This window comes from Haliaeetus albicilla, chromosome 6 (assembly GCF_947461875.1).
Source record: "Haliaeetus albicilla chromosome 6, bHalAlb1.1, whole genome shotgun sequence".
In the NCBI taxonomy this organism is placed as follows: domain Eukaryota; kingdom Metazoa; phylum Chordata; class Aves; order Accipitriformes; family Accipitridae; genus Haliaeetus; species Haliaeetus albicilla.
Genome location: NC_091488.1, coordinates 46,861,455 through 46,876,967, shown reverse-complemented (window position 1 = coordinate 46,876,967; position 15,513 = coordinate 46,861,455). Strand labels below are relative to the sequence as shown.

General features: G+C 54.0%; 2 protein-coding genes across 3 annotated transcripts; one reads left to right on the top strand and one right to left on the bottom strand.

The window, feature by feature from the left end:
- The first annotated feature begins 66 nt into the window (after window positions 1-66).
- On the top strand, window positions 67-2,705 carry CDCA3 (cell division cycle associated 3). Of its 2 annotated transcripts, XM_069786026.1 has the most exons (5): window positions 89-251; window positions 328-457; window positions 548-772; window positions 1,807-1,928; window positions 2,301-2,705. In XM_069786026.1, the coding sequence occupies exons 1-5, from the start codon at window positions 147-149 to the stop codon at window positions 2,439-2,441; spliced, it is 723 nt and encodes a 240-aa protein (XP_069642127.1). In that variant the 5' UTR covers window positions 89-146; the 3' UTR covers window positions 2,442-2,705. The 2 variants fall into 2 exon arrangements, with proteins under 2 accessions (XP_069642126.1, XP_069642127.1); XM_069786025.1 differs by lacking the exon at window positions 2,301-2,705 and having other exon boundaries at window positions 67-251; window positions 1,807-2,294.
- A 1,505-nt stretch (window positions 2,706-4,210) lies between these two features.
- Window positions 4,211-14,420, bottom strand: GNB3 (G protein subunit beta 3). Its single transcript, XM_009920688.2, has 10 exons — window positions 14,138-14,420; window positions 9,155-9,256; window positions 8,571-8,609; window positions 8,303-8,409; window positions 8,124-8,187; window positions 7,845-8,007; window positions 7,677-7,743; window positions 6,548-6,749; window positions 5,173-5,389; window positions 4,211-4,330 (listed from the first exon to the last, which is right to left on the bottom strand). The coding sequence occupies exons 2-10, from the start codon at window positions 9,209-9,211 to the stop codon at window positions 4,224-4,226; spliced, it is 1,023 nt and encodes a 340-aa protein (XP_009918990.2). The 5' UTR covers window positions 9,212-9,256; window positions 14,138-14,420; the 3' UTR covers window positions 4,211-4,223.
- Between the last annotated feature and the right edge of the window lie 1,093 nt (window positions 14,421-15,513).

Here is a 15,513-nt window from a genome sequence, read left to right as displayed (position 1 = left end):
ATGGGGGGCGTGGCGTGGCGTGGCGTGGCGGGTCCCTCCTCCGCGCAGAGGGCCAATGGGACGGCGCCTCCCGAGGCGCGGGAAATTTGAATCGCGGCGGCCGGTGGGGCGGGGCAGGGCGGCGCAGCAGCGCAGTACCCGCCGCCATGGGGGTCTCCGGTAGCGCCCCGGTCGCCCCCCACAACAAGCACCTGGCGCACGTCAGCGACCCCCGCTCCCCCAGCGCCGGCATCTTCCGCACCCCCATCGAGGTAGGCGCCCTCCCACCCGCCTCCCCCCGCGGCGGACCCCGGCCCGCCGCCCCTACACGCCTAGCTCTCTCCGCAGGTGGTGAGTTCCCCGGCGGGCAGCCCTCAGCCCGGTGCCGCCGAACCGGTGGCGGGGAGCAGGCAGGCCCAGGACCCGCGGTCGCCCACGCCCGGTGTCTCCCACACGCCCAGGAGAGCGGTGTCGAGTGGTGAGTGAGGCCGCCCCGGGTGGGTCGGTGGGCGGGTTGGGTGGGCTGCCCGGTGGCTCACCCCGTCCTCCCTCCGTCCCTCCCCGGCAGAGAGCCTGGACCGCCTGGTGAGGCAGCTCAACGAGGCCTTCGGGGCCGAGGCCGCGGCCCAGGAGCCCGGACCGGCCAGTCCCGACGAGGAGCCGGTGGTGGAAGAACCGGCCCGGCGGAGCTCCCCGCCCGCCGCCGCCCCGGGGGAAGAAGCGGAGAGGCCGCCCTCTCCCAGCGCAGCCCCGGCTCGGCCAGGCCGCCTTGCCGGGCCTGGCGTCTCCTCGGGTAAGTGGTCGGTGGGGGGGTCCCACGGGTAAAGCTCCGTGTGCCTGGGGAGCGTCACGGTCCGTGGGACGAGCATGTCAACACCCTCCGGGGCGTGGGCCTTCTCCTGGCTCCCGTCCTCACGGAGACCTTGTCCGTTCCCCCCCTCCCCGGTTTGGCTGTCCCCCGTCACCTCGGACAGCCTGGCCCTGGGGGTCTGCAGCTGGCAGACCAGAGCGGCCCCCTTTGGGAACTGTTCTTTTATCGAACTGATTTCTTGCCAGGAGTTGAAAAACCACGTTTTCAATCGGTAGTCAAAATCGAGAGGTAAATATGCTTCTCTGAGAGGTGAATGTCATCTCTTCCACTCTCTGAGACGGGCTTGTAATCGTGGAGGCCTGTTCAGCAGGACCTTGGAGTTTCTTCTTGGGAAGAGCTGGGGAGCAAGGGGGGGAGCACATCTAAGTGCTATGGCTGAGCGGTGCTGAGAGGCTTTAATTTAATATAGACTGTGCCTCAGAAAACTCTGCTGAGCATGTCTCTGATGAGGACAGGCTGGGAGCTGGGACTGTTCGGCCTGGAGAAGAGAAGGCTCAGGGGGATCTTACTAATAACTATAAATACCTGAAGGGAGGGTATAAGGGAGAGCCAGGCTCTTCTCAGTGGTGCCCAGTGATGGCACCAGAGGCGATGGACACAAACTGGACTGTAGGAAGCTCCATCTGACCATGAGGAAACACTTTTTTCACTGTGAGGATGACAAAGCACTGGAGCAGGTTTGCCCAGGGAGGTTACAGAATTTCTATTCTTGGAGATATTCAAAAGCCATCTGGACATGGTCCTGGGCAACCAGCTCTAGGTGGCCATACTGGAGCAGGGGGCCCAGAGCTCCCTTCCAACCTCAACTTTTCTGTGATCCCTTTATCTGGAAGTCCTTGGGTAATAGCCTTTGCTGTTCAGTCAAGCAAGCTAGATGATAAAGGCCAGGTGGCATTTAAAACCCAGGACCCTTTAGCCTTGTTGTGACACACTGACGTGTTTCCTTCTGTCACTAGGGAGCAAGCCTGTAAGACGCAAGACCAATAACAAAATCATGACAACATCTGGTGGAACTGGCCGCTCTCCCCTCAGCATCCTACAAGATGATAACTCCCCCAGTGCTCCTGCCCCTCGCCAGGTAAACCTTAATGAGCCATACTGTGAGAGGGAGAATGGGCTGAAAAAAACACAAATCCTTCAGTTTCTTTATTTTGTAGGCCCCCAGTTTGGAACTGGTGGTTTCGTAAGTGTTTTTCTGTGGGTCAGTCTTGTCCCTAGAGGCCTCCAAGTCTTGTTCAATGTCTGTATCTTTGGCCTTACCATGATATTGCCCACTTCAGTGCATCCTTTCTCTTTAGGCCGTAGAAAGAATTCCATCACTCTTGGGCATTGTCACAAGAGAGCCAAAGCTGAAGGGTCTGCAAATGGGCTATGCGTTCTACTGAGAATAAACTAACCCTCAATTAACTTGTGTTTTATGCTGTATGCTTGGTATTTTTTGTTTCTCTAGGGTAAGAGGCATGCGTTGGGAGAGAACCTTGGGGAGAAGAAGGAAGTGACGGTGGATCTGAGCAGGAGCCTCAAATCTGGGAACTGTGCTTGGAGAGACTTGAACAAAGAGAACCAACGGTGTCCTTTTGTGGAGAACTAGAGATTTCCCTTTCCAGGATCTTGCTGTAATTTACTTCTATGTTTTGAGAGTCTTCTAGGAGCGAGAAACCCTGCCATAGACTGAAACTCGACTTGTTGCTCTTCTTACCTATCCCTGATGGGGAAAAGGGAAAGAGCACACACTCTCTCTCCTAGTTTTGCATGTCTTATGTACAGTACAGACTTTAGCTCTTCTGTTGTATATTATCTGTATTGACTTACTGTAGAGTTTTTATCTGTAGCAAATAAATTTGCATTAAATTTTTGCTGACTTTATGTCCTGATAGGACACTAGGAGCCCCCTGCTTGCCTGGTGCAATGTTTTCTTTGGGGACAAGGACTCAGGAACAAATAGTTCAGCCTTCCATTAGGCCTAAAACTCAGCTCTGTCCACTGCCTGTAACATGCCACCACAGAGCTGTGCTGAGAAGGCTCTGACCTATAGAATGGGCTGGGAAGCTGCAGCTCTGTGCAGGAGAGTATTTAGTGTCACTTCTGGTGTTCTGCTGTGCCTACACTGACCTGAAGCTAATGTATACAAAGGACAGTAGCCTGTTGCAAGGGTCTGGCGTGAGGGTGAGATCCAAAATAGGATGAGATGGCATTGTGCATTAACATCTTGACCTTCTGTTGATAAGTCACTACACCTTGTTGACCTTCAACTCTCCCGAGCAGAGCCTTGGGACCCCAGCATGTTGCTAGGAGCCAACAACTGGAATAGGGGCTGAATATAATGGTTGTGTCCTGTAATTGAGCTCAAATTGCCAAAGTTTGCAAGTATGCATTTTCAGCTTGCTATCCCCACTTTAGGGCAGCAAGCCTCTGGACTAACAGCCTCTTCTCAGCTACGACATAGGTAGGAACGCCCTCCCCTGGGGACCCTGAGGTAGAGCAAGGCCTGCAGATAAGAAGTTCTCTGGATGGGATCAGCTGGCAGTATTCAGGAAAGGAGAGTTTGCAGTAGCTCATTGCAATGCTGGAAAGAACACAGCCTGCAGTGCTTATGTGAGCTTTATTTGCCTGGGCTATGAAGATCTATAACAGACTTGAAAACAGGGGTTGGTGGCTACTGGTTAGAGGGGGTCACCACACGATGCAGGAGTGAGGCAAAAAGAGAAGGAACAGCAAGAAGCAGACAATAAATAAGAATAAATATAATATTCCCTGGTATTCTGGCAGGTCTGAGGGCTACCTTTCCCCCATTTATGCATAGATAAGACTTGAGCTATGTCTTCCCCAATGGAAAATGAGCCCAATTTACACTAGCTTTTTTGTTTGAGGTTGCATGATAGAAATCTCAAATCCAGTATGCCTCTGAGGCTGTCTGCAGGGATATAGGACAGCTGCACAGGGAAGCTAGGTAGAGTCAAGTCAGGGACAGAGCTTAGTCTGGAACAGAAGTGTTGGATAAGGGGTCCTCTGAAGGGTGGGTGTCAACACGGGTAGAGGCGTTCGAAGGAAGACACAGGGTGTCTGCACTGTACTGTAAAGTCCTGAGACATGGTGAACGGTGTTTTGGAAGTCTTCAAGCCCGCACGAGGCTGGAAGCTGCTGGGCCTGTTTAGAGATGGAGAGAAGGGCCAGTGTGTGTGCTCCTGCTCCCCAGCTCCCCCTGCTCCCCTTCCCCTTTCACTCTGGGAGACCCCTACAAGTGACCTGTGTCTAGAGACAAGCGGGAGTGGTAGGTAGGCGTTTCTGTTGTGCTCAGCTGACGATGCTGTTTTTGCGTGGGCTCGGGCTGCGGGCCGTGCTTCCACTGCTCTCTCCCTCTCTGCTGCCGTCCTCAGTTCCAAACCTTGAGGAAGCTGTCCCAGGAGCCGGTGGCAACGGCCATGCCGTCTGCCGTCACCCCCAGGCAGCTCACTCTGTTGTCATGGCCAGAAAGGATTCCTATGGGGGGAAAGAAGAGAGGTCAGGAAAAGAAGCGGGGTCTGGAAGAGACGAAGGGGTTGACCACGCTGAGGACACGCATCGTAGGCTGCGTACCTACACCCCTGTGTATCACGCTGTCTGTTCCTGCACAACGTGTTACAATTGGTACGTGGCTAATAAGAACAAACATGCAGGAGGACATTTGTGTGTGGCATATGACCAGCACGCGCGGGACTGGCCAAAGAACAATGTTCTCGGGAAGGTCTGGCTAGCTGAACCCTCGTACAACTGCTTTCACCCTGGAGCAATGGTTGGACTAAGAAAGAATGGTGTCCTTGATAAAACTGAGAAATAGTAACTCCGTTGGTGGGCTGCGTTATACGTTTTGAGAGGCTAGGGGCCTCATCAGAAAGAAAAAAATGGCACTTGGGTGTATTCTGTGTATGAGCATCACAGAGTATCCAAAGATGATGGACGGAAGCCCAGGTCGATATTCAGCTTGGCGCCTGGCCACCAGGTGACACTGTGAGTAGCTGGGACTGGCAAATGGCAGAGGCTAGGAGAAAGTAGGAAATACTACTGGTGCTTGTGAGCAGTTTTAGCTAATAGGAACCTTAATGCTCTTTCCCCCCTTGAAACAATGTTGTTTAAAGGCTTGACTTCCTTAACATTAAAAACAATAATTCTGCACAAAAGAGTTGTACTAGTTATGGTGTGCTCCTTAAGTGCGAGGAAGCTTGGTTGGGTTTCAGTCAGTATAGGATGTATCCCTTTTAGAAAAAACAAAGGCCTTTTCTTTGCCTTGGTAGGGACAGATGACCTTGCAGGGAATGAAAGAGGGACCTCCAGGAGCCACTCACCCACACGCTCTGCTTTCAGGGAGTCCCAGATGTTGCAGTTGAAGTCATCATATCCAGCAAGCAAGAGGCGCCCACTGCGGGAGAAGGCGACTGATGTGATTCCGCAGATGATGCTCTCATGAGAGTACACGATGAGCTCCTGGTCTGCCCGGAGGTCAAAGAGTCGGCAGGTGGCATCATCTGAGCCGGTGCAGATGGCTTCACCGTTGGGGAAGAACTGAGGAAGGCACACACCAGATTTTAATCAGGCTGTGCCTCAACTCTTCGCCTCCCTGCTAACCACCAGGAAGCCACGGAGGTTGGAAATCCCGGTGGGACGACACTGGATCATACAAGTTCAGTCTGCTGGAGGGGGAGACTGATGCTTCTCCTAAGACCTAGTAAACCCCTTCCCACCTCAAGAAAGCCAATGACCTAGGGGCCAGAGCTATTGCAAGACGTCCCAGTGCTTGAGGAAGGATTATTGTCTCTTTAACTCCAGCTGTTAGTTTGGGGCTTGACAAGTGTCCACCCGTTATCCCCCAGATGGGGTCTGGCACGATTCAGAGCTACAAGAGCCTTCCTCTGTCTGATCCTCATGCCCCAACCTTCTCATGCACACTCCTTTTCTGCGTCCTTGCTCTGAGGAGCAAAAAAGAGCTCCTCAGGAGCAGGTATGGCAGAAAACCATACGGCTGGCAGGGTAACCATGGGACAGGTGAGAAAAGCTGCACTAATTGAGGTCAGTGAAGGGTGGTTCAAGCTGCAGACATTGCAGGGAGCTGCCAGACTCATTTGGTTAGCCGCACGGGATTAAACTGACATATTTCTTGCCCTGCCACCTCTAGGTCTCTGGTTTGAACCCTTGCCTCTGCGGGGGATACTTGCCCCAAAATGACTGTGCTGCCTCCTGTGAAAACCTCATCTTCAGAAGACCTCCCTCTGATCCCAAGTTCCCACCTCTGCTGTCTGGAGCTGACCAAGACCCTCAGCTGAGTTAGGTATTCCTGCTGCCCCACTTATGCCTTGCGCCAAGGCTCCTGGAACATGCCCGAACCATGGTTCCCAACAGCTCCTATATGAGCAAAGCTGCACCAGCACCTGTGCAAGGGCGCTGAGCTCTACAGACCACGGTGTGCTGGCTGAGTCCAAGCAGTGCTTTGAGTCAGACCTAGATGCTTCGGTGCACCGGTGCCTGGGAAGAGCCAGCCCCCAAACTTCAGTGAACTCTGGCCTTTCCTGCATCAGACTGGATCATGGGGCCAAGGTCTCCTGAGACCATGTTCCCCACAGGACCGTGACAGCTTCTTTCATCCTTGTCCCCAGACCCCGTTTCAGAGCTGGTCCACCCTCCGTTTCCCTTGCCCCCCCACCACTGTGCAGACAGCATACATACGCAGATGGCGTTGATATCGGACTCGTGCCCTGAGAAGGTCTGACGGCAGGTGCCCTCCCGCACGTCCCACAGTTTGGCAGTAGCATCGCAAGCCCCAGAGATGAAGAGTTTGAAGTCTGGGGAGACGGCCAAGCTCATACAGTCTCCGGTGTGACCCAGGAACACGGTCTTCTGCTGCCCTGTCTCAATGTCCCAGAGCGCGCTGCAATAGAGAGAACTTCTCAGAGCCAACCCAGGCAGAACAAATCTATAGCTGGGCTGAAGAGCTGTTGCACTTGCAAACAAACGAGGGAAGCCATGGGCCTGGCTACAGCGTGAGAAAATGGCTGAGAGTGTCGCTGGATACAACAGGAGATACCTTCACAGCTATTGCTGGTCATACCTTTGCCAAAGCAGAGTTAGACTAAGGCTGGGGACGTGTGAGGTTTGACTGAATTCCCATAACTGCAACAGTCGAAGGGAATACTGAGAGGAGGTGAGAGGGACTCACAGGCAAACAGCTGGAAAAGGTCTGCTGTATCCACGCTTGTAGGATGCACGGGCCATGGTCACTGGGATCCCACATTACAGCCAGGCAAACAAGCCCCGTGTAACCTTGACTGATCTTTTATGGAAATGCCTCATCCGGACTCATCCTCCGTCAAGAGGTTCTTCCAAAGCAGGTGTTGGGATGGGGTGGGGTGAATAAAGACTCAGCTCTGCTTAGAGTCACAGCACAGTGAGACCTGAGAGCCAGGAACCGAAGGATCCAGGCACTGGCTTTGCAGGTGTCCCTTGCACAGTTGGCAAGACTTGAGAAGTGGAGCACGTATGCGGACTCCACATATATTTACAATGTTTTCTGTCCTGGAGTAAATGACACCGTGCTTTGTGAGAGCTGACAACATGGTCTCTACTGCTTCACCAACAGACCTGCATCTTGACCTGACGTCAATTGGGAAAAGAAGAACCTGTTCTGCCAAGGGAGGAAGAACAGATCCGGCTTCCTAAGGTGCTCTGTGTGGCCTCCCCATGTAGGAGCAATTTGTCCTTAGGACCGCTGCAGAGCAAAAGGACTGCACTTGCCGCTGTGTGCTGTGCCTCAAAAAGCCGGAGGTCACGTCACTGGGATGCAGGAGGTAACACTCACCATGTGGTATCTCCAGAGCTAGTCACAATATTGTTGTCATCAAGAAATCGGCAGCAGGAGAGGTAACCTGGGAAGTGGGAACAAGCAAACATGAGAAACGGGGCAGGGCTGGAAGAGTGAGGTTTGGAAGCAGAGGGCACGCAGGCTGCCGGCGGGCAGCACACACACCTGTATGGGCTGAGAGCTCCCTGCTCACTTTGACGTTGCCTTCACGAGTCTTGAGGTTGTAGATGGAGCACATGTTGTCAAGGCCCCCACAGGCCACAAAATTGCCTGAGGGGGCATAGGCACAGGTCATGACCCAGGAGGAACGCAAAGGGATGGCGTGAACCTGGGAAGACAAAAAACCTTGTTGGGACTTTGGCAGCAGAGTGAGCAGGGCAAGGGCACTAGCTCCGAGGGGACCCCCTCCAGCATCCCGGTTTGCTGCAGCCATCTGGCTCCTACCTTGTTGGTTGTATATGTGTCCCACACAATCAGTTTCCCATCTTGTGAGGCACTGACCAGAAGTCTGTGAGAGAGGAACAAGATCACGTTAGTAGCTCTCTTCCCATCGGAGCCGTCTTGCCCTTCACACCCACGTGCTGCCCTGCACCCAGCGGGTCAGCGGCATCTCTCTCTCTCACTTGGAGTCCGTGGACCAGTGCATGGCGTAGATCTTGGCCAGGTGCCCACGCAGGGTCCTTCGGGTCCGCATCTGGATGCGGCCAACAACCTCCATTCCAGACACAATCTGAGGGAAGAGTGGTGGGGAGGAGAGAAAGAATTAAGCTTGGGCTGGCGGGAGCTTTACTGCTCTCTTCATCTCTGCCTCCTAACTTTGCTTCCCGAACAAAGAGATGGAGTGGTGCTAGCTGACACCCCCCCACCGGCCCAGCCAGCCTTGTCCCTTACCTGAGCAAGCGTTGTGTCTGCACAGGCTTTCCGGGCATCCTGGAGAAGAGACAAGAGCAGATGAGACAGAAAAAAAGCCGTGTGTTGAAGGCAATGGCAAGTGAAATTCAGGGGCATAGCCTGGGGGCTGCTAGAAGCAGGAACAGGGGCTGCTGTGTTTGGATTTTGGCCAACACAGGGGGATCCTGGTCTGTGACTAGGGCACCTGGGCACCAGTCAAACATCAGGAAGGTGAGCCAAAAGCTGCTCAGCATCTGGTTCCCCATGCTACACCTTCTCCATGGATGCTCCCACCTGCCTCCCAGACAGAGGAGGTCCTGGGGACACGCTACTTCTCTTTGGGCCCCCTGCAGACACAGTGCTGGTGGCCACTTGCTTCTCACCAGGGTAGTGTCCCATCTTCTCTCCCCCCCCACGCTATGAAGATCCCCATTAGCACTCCAAGGGCTGTGCAGAACCGCAGTGGGCTCCAAGGGTGTAGGTGGAAAAAGCTCAGCCCCGAGTTGTAGCTCAGGAGGAGAACTTGGACACAGGGGGAAGGGTAGACACTCGCTCAGCAGTTTTGTGACTGTTGCCAGCATTACCGCAATCTGCTTCTTCAGCTGCTCAGCCTCCTGCTTCATCTGCTCAATTTCCCCCATCTTTCTGACCTAGGGGTGGCTCCTCCACGCGGGGCAGCCTTGGTTCTGGGGAGACAAATCAAAGGAGAGAGGTGTGAGTAGAAAGGGCACTGACTGCTCAGTTATGCAAATGTAAGCATCTCTGATAAAGGCTTAGCAACCATTTCTTGGCTCAATGCTTGGTAGTGTTGTGCTGTATCTGGTCAAAGCCCTTAGTGTTTGGGAAGATTGTACCCAGCCTCACCAAAAGTTCATTTGGTCCTGCAGCCTGCTTACATGTACACTGGGAAGCTGAAGACCTCCAGAGCCTCTTGCTGAGGTTTCATGGCATATGCATGACATCCTATAGTCTGGAATATCCCTTGGGTCAGCTGTCCCAGCTATGTCCCCTCCCAACTTCTTATGCCCCCCCCCCAGCCTCCTCGCTGGTGGGGTGGTGTAAGAAGGAGAAAAGCCCTTGGCTCTGGGTAAGCACTGCTCAGCAGTAACAAAAACCTCCGTAGGTTGTCAGCAGTGTTTTCAGCACAAATCCAAAACATAGACCCATACCAGCTACTAGGAAGAAAATTAACTCTATCCCAGCCAAAGCCAGCACATCTGGCCACACTGGCCCCCTCACCTCTTTATTTTTAACCTCTCCATTCCAAGCCCTACAAGTCCTGGGCCCTCTTCATCAGCTTCTCCCTGTCCATGGCCAAGCTGTCCATCTCAGCTCCAGGAGGAGGAAACTTCACAGGGGGAGCCCGGTGGCTGTTTCCCATCATTTGTCCTAGGCAAAGGATCACCAGGCAGTGCCCACCAGCTCTTTGACCACCAAAGAAATCTGAGGGCTGTTGAGGTGCTCTGCCAGGGTTCCCTTCCAGTTTCCCATTAAAAAAAAAAAAAAAAAAAAAAAAAAAAAAAAAAAAAAGTGGATGCCTAGGGAAGGATCTAAGAATAACAAAAGCAGATAGTGGTATTTCTCTGACTTTCCTAGCCCCAGCTTTTCATTGACGTCCAAAGCTAGAGGCAGCATTACTGTATGCAGGTCCTTGATGAACTTTTCTTCTATGCATTTGTCCACACGATTTTTGTGCCCATGTCAAAGTTTTGCATCCTCAGTACCCCATGGTGATGACTTCCACAGCTTAGTGGCAGGCTCTGCAAAGAAGTTCCTGGTTCTGTTACTCCCCAATGGCACTAGTTCCACTCGGTGGTCCCTAGCTTTTGAGTTGGAAGAATCAGCAAATAACTGATTTCTATTCACCTCAGCATCACTTGATATTTTATAGATCTTTGTCATAGCCATCCCTTTTCCGGACTGCAGAGCACACTCAGTTATTCCTCCCATGTAAGCCATTACATCCTATTACCTCTGTTGTTCTCTAAGCCCTTTTCAGTTGTTTACAGAGTATAGATGATAGGTTTTTGCAGAGAGAGCAATGAACCAGAACGGTAATCCATATTCAAGATACAGGTGCGCCATATGATTATACAGCATCTCTCTTTTGTTCTCTCTTTCTCATTACATGCACTTAAAACTTCACCAGTGATTCTAGCATTTCCCAGTCTTGTAGACAAATCTGGTCTTTATCGCTTTGATCTTTCTCCTGGGTAGATGTGAGCGTCCAGAAATGCTCCAGGTGTTCTCCATCATTAGAACCAGCGCTTTGCCCGAAGGCCAAGAAATGCTCCAGCAGCGTCTGCAGAATTTCTTTTTCTAGTTCCTGTGGGTCACATCACCTCCACCCCCCTCTGGCCTGTTGCCTGAAGCCTCATTTCTTCCAGCCAACGGGGCTTTGGGTCCTTCCATGCCAGGCTGCCCTCCTGCTGTGGGAGAGCACGTGCAGATAACTCCCGAGCTCACCTTTCCTCACTGCTTCGTACAGCTCTTCGAGTTTCCCTCCAGAATCCCTTCCCCTGAACATCTCTGTGGCTTTCCTTCGATCTTCCAGGCAGGGTGAGTTTCTGCTTGGTCAGTGACTCCTGATGCATGGTGTAAGTGTAGGAAAACCAGGGAGATACAGGTTTTCCCCAGCTCCCAGGAGGCTTGAACTTACCCCAGACGGAGGCTATGCTTTGCAGAGCAAGACTTGTACGTGCTGTCTGTGAGCCTGAACGGAGCCACAGCACTGCTGCCTCTTCCCTTCTCCCTGCCCATGCGCTGGACGTGGCTGCTGGTCCCAGCACACGGTGACGGAGCAGGAGAGGAGCCCGGGGCACGTGCCACAGAGGTGGCCTGGGGCTGCCAGCCTCAGCTACGCTGAAGGATGGGGACAGACCAGCACCTGAGCTGGACCCTTTCCACTTTTTTTTTTTCTTCTCTTGTTTTGACAGAAGAGCGATGAGGGGGTTCTTCCCAGCAAGGATGCATAGCTGCAGCTGGTGGAGTGCCGCTGGCCACGAAAGCATGCTTCTCCGCTGGGAAGGGGCTGGGCACCCCGCACCATCTCTCGGCTAACCGACAGACTGGAGAGATGCCGAGGAAGGCCTTGCAGCTTTCAGTAGGAGGCTGCACATCCTCCTTATCTTGTGGCATTTACCCCTCAGCTTCCATGTACAGTCAAGCTGCGGAGACTGCGCCCAACCCTGGTCGCTGCCTACCAGCACACCAAGTGGCAAATCTGAACTTCCAGCCACCCTGCGGAGACCAGCCCTACCCTTGTGGTCCACACCTTCCCCTTTCTCAGTGATCCCTGGGACTGATCCTACCTCCCGTCCATCAGCCCTAAGCGTTGGATCGCCTTTTCCTGCTGGGCCACCTCTTTCCTCTGACATTCTCCTTCCAGTGTCCTCTTCTTGGTCCCCAAACTCTCCAGGCTGTTGTTTCACGCACCCTTGGCCATCTGAGACCATCGTCCATCCACCTGCCCTAATCTGTCTTTGTGGACTTCTGGTTTTGCCCACCCAGACCTGCACAGAGATGGGACCCTTGTTCTCTCTTCCTTGCAGTTTCTGCCCAGGTGAAGCTGGCTGCACGTCCTCCTCATTACCCATCGGATCCCCAGTCTTCCTTGCATCTCTCCTGCTTTTTTACCGTTCTTTTCCCTTCCCTGGGTGTTTCTTTCTCAACTCTGGCACAAGCATGGGAGTGCCAGTTCACAGGCACCTGCTCTGTGAAGTTGCACAACCAGATGAGGGGCTTTTGGAGCCGGTAGGCAGATCAAAGGGCAGGCAGACGATGTCGAGGATGGATAAAAAGGGCTAAATATAGAGAAGGTGCAGCTCAGGTTCAGGATTCTGTCCGAACCTTTAAATCCCTTTGAGGGAACACTCTAAATGAAGTTGGGAATTGTTCTCAGCCTCAGAAGGACAAGAAGCCACAGATGAGCGATAATAATAGCTCCAGCTTTGCCTGTTGCCTCCACCCGTTGCGTCCCAGTGCGATTTGTGGAGAGTGAGTTACCTGGTCCCCAGCGAAGCGCAGCTGCCTCCCAGGAGGCCCACGGCGTGTGTGCAAAAGAGCAGCTCGTCATGGTCGTGTAAATTTAGGACGGGAAATAGGGGAACCAAAATGGGGGAAGAACAGAGGAAAGGGGAATGGAGTTTGGAGTCTGGCCAGGGCATGTTCCTGCTGTGGATGCACGTTTCTTGTGGATCCACGGATCAGCTCACGGTACCTGCCCAGCTTGGTTTTAATGGGAAAGGCTTCTAAATGGTGCACACTCAGTGCTTTCTGGAAGTAAGGGCTCTTTCAGGTGGATGCTAAGCAGTAGAGGAAACAAAGACTTTAGGTACCTTGGGAAAAGCAATTCATCACGACCAGCCCAGCACTGCAAAGAGCTACTGATGGGAGGACCTTGGCACCAGCACCGGTCCAGATCTGCGCCTCCTACAAGCATCACCGTGGAGCACGGCACAGCCAGAGAGAGCCTGGGCATAGCCGGTTCACGCCAGCCCTCTTCCGAGCTCTGCCTCGGCTGTGCTCATCCACTTCACAGTTCTCGGCTTTTCTTCCATTTCTTCTGCTCCCCAACGTGACAGTTCTTTCCCTTCCTGCCTTTTCTGACAAACCTGCCGGAGGTTCCTGCTGTAGCACTCCTGTCTGTGGGCAACCGGACCCACGCTGAGCCCTCGGCTCTCTGCTCGTAGCAGACCAAATACCTCCACTGTGGTGCGAGGCTGGGGGGGGTCTGGCATCATCCGCCTTCTGCTTTTTGCTGCCGCACCATGACTTTTCAGGGCAGCGGCTATGTCCCTCGCACCCCAGGGGCTGTCCGACCGAGCCACCTGCATCACTCCCCTGTGGGGATCGCGGTGCAAGTGATGGGTGGGAAGGCAGGGGAGGTGAACCTTATTTCCTATCCTCCGGGTAGCTTCCCCACACTGGGGAGGGAGGGAGCGGTCCCTCCGTGGGATGCTGGGAGAGGGCTGGAAATAGAAAAGGGAAAGGTGCAGGAAGGAGGACTGAGCATTAACAGGCAGCATCCCTGGGTCTCTGTGTAATCCCTGGCTGGCCTCGCATGCTCGCCCTGGTGACCCTGGGCTCCTTGCAGAGCCGGATACAGAGATGATCCCCCTCTCCTGTGATGGAGATCAAAGGCCAGGGTAAAATTACCCTGCTCTGCTACTCGATTTCTGAGGGCTCCTTCTCCATCCAGAAAAGCAGCCAGCTGCAAAGCGGTGTGCACATGGGTGCACTGGGAGTGCCGGACTGTGTATGGGTAGTGAGTGCCAGGTCCCTCAAGGGAGGTGTAACCCTCCCGTTCCAGTCTGGAAACTGGTGAGGTTTACCTGCCAAGGGGAGAACAAGCAACCCCATCCCAGCACAAAGCCCCTCATCATTGTACGGACATCTCGTCGCTAACCCCAATTCCTTCCCTGCCATGATTTTCCCCTCCCACATCCTCTGATGGGCTCAGCCCTCGTACAAAGACTTCCCCACAGAATCATGCCAAGAAACTCAGGTTCCCAAATACCGGGCTCACCAAGGTGACCTCAAGCATCACAACAAGGCAGCATCCTTACCGGGATCTGCAGAGCGAGGTGGGTTGCGGTCTCCCCTGGATGGGACCCTCACAGCCTGCCTCCCCTGCTGAGAACGGCTCCCCACTGGCCAGAAGCCCCTTGTCCCTGTGCGGTCTCCAGTCAATCCTGCCCGGCGTCAACCCGGCGAGTCCCTTGCTCCCTCTCTGCTCCTCAGCCTCTCCCAGGACTGATCTCCCCATGGGGAGCTGGAGGGTTGTGGACGGGAGGGGTTGGGGGGAGGGCTGATTCCAGGAGCAGCGTCAGGCAAATTAAATCAGACACCAGAGACTTGGGGAAATCGGATTGGGACGTAATGCAAAGCAGGTGGATGGGGAGGGGTGAAAAGAGACAGTAGCACACTGCTCCTGAAGGGAAAGAAACCATCACAGGCAGATTTGACTCCCTCTGTTTATATCAGCAACAAACCAATAAAGCGAAGATTAGCCAGAACAGGGTAGGATTATCAGCCACTGGGGCAGGGCTTGCTGCACCTCACAGTCCACGGGAATTGCTGTTTTCCCGGGGACAGCATGCCACTGGTGTCCTGGGCAGGGCGGGAAGAGGGATGGAGCCACCCACGGTGGCCCTGCCAAGGGAAAACCCACGGCAGGGCTGGGGTCACCACCCCCCCGGGCAGCAAACTGGGCTCCGCATGGGGAAAACAGAACTGGGCACAGGGGCCAGGGGCGGCAAAAGATTTGGTGGCGTGCCTTTTGGCAGCCACTTTAGTGGGATGCTGCGAGGGGATTATCTTGGCCTCAATCTCTTTTAATCTCTCCCGCGGCTTTGGCCCAAGCCCGAGATAAATACCTTTTAACGGATCTCATCTGACGTCAGGAGGCCATCAGTCTAATCACCCAAGCCACCTTTGGGCAAAGCAAGCCAGAGATGCGGACACTGGCCCCTTGCCCCCCAACATGTCCTCGTCGAGCAGGATCCATCCAGCACCCCCACATAAATCATCCGGACGGAGGTGTGAGTGCTAGGATGTGACGGACCTCCTGCCAAGGAACCTGAAATGCATGCACCAAGTTGTCTTTTTCCTGTGACCCTGGGGAAGACAGGAGGCGAAAAGGGTTGCCGATGCAGGTTTCCTAAGCTTGTGTGTTAGGGAAGTGCTGGGATTCAGACTGAGGAAAGACTGCCCTTCCCGTGGAGTGGGGCCCTGTGCCACCAGCGGCGAGGGGATCACCCACCAACCCACTACACGACTGGCCCTGGCCCTACAGATTTCTTCCACCTGAACTCTAGCTGGGGTCTCCATGCACAACTCCCATCAAGGGCCGAGTACATCATGACCACAGATTGGTCTCTGGCTCTAATGCTTCCCAGGAAAAGGGTCAATGCTCTTTTTGATACTCCATATCCACCCCATT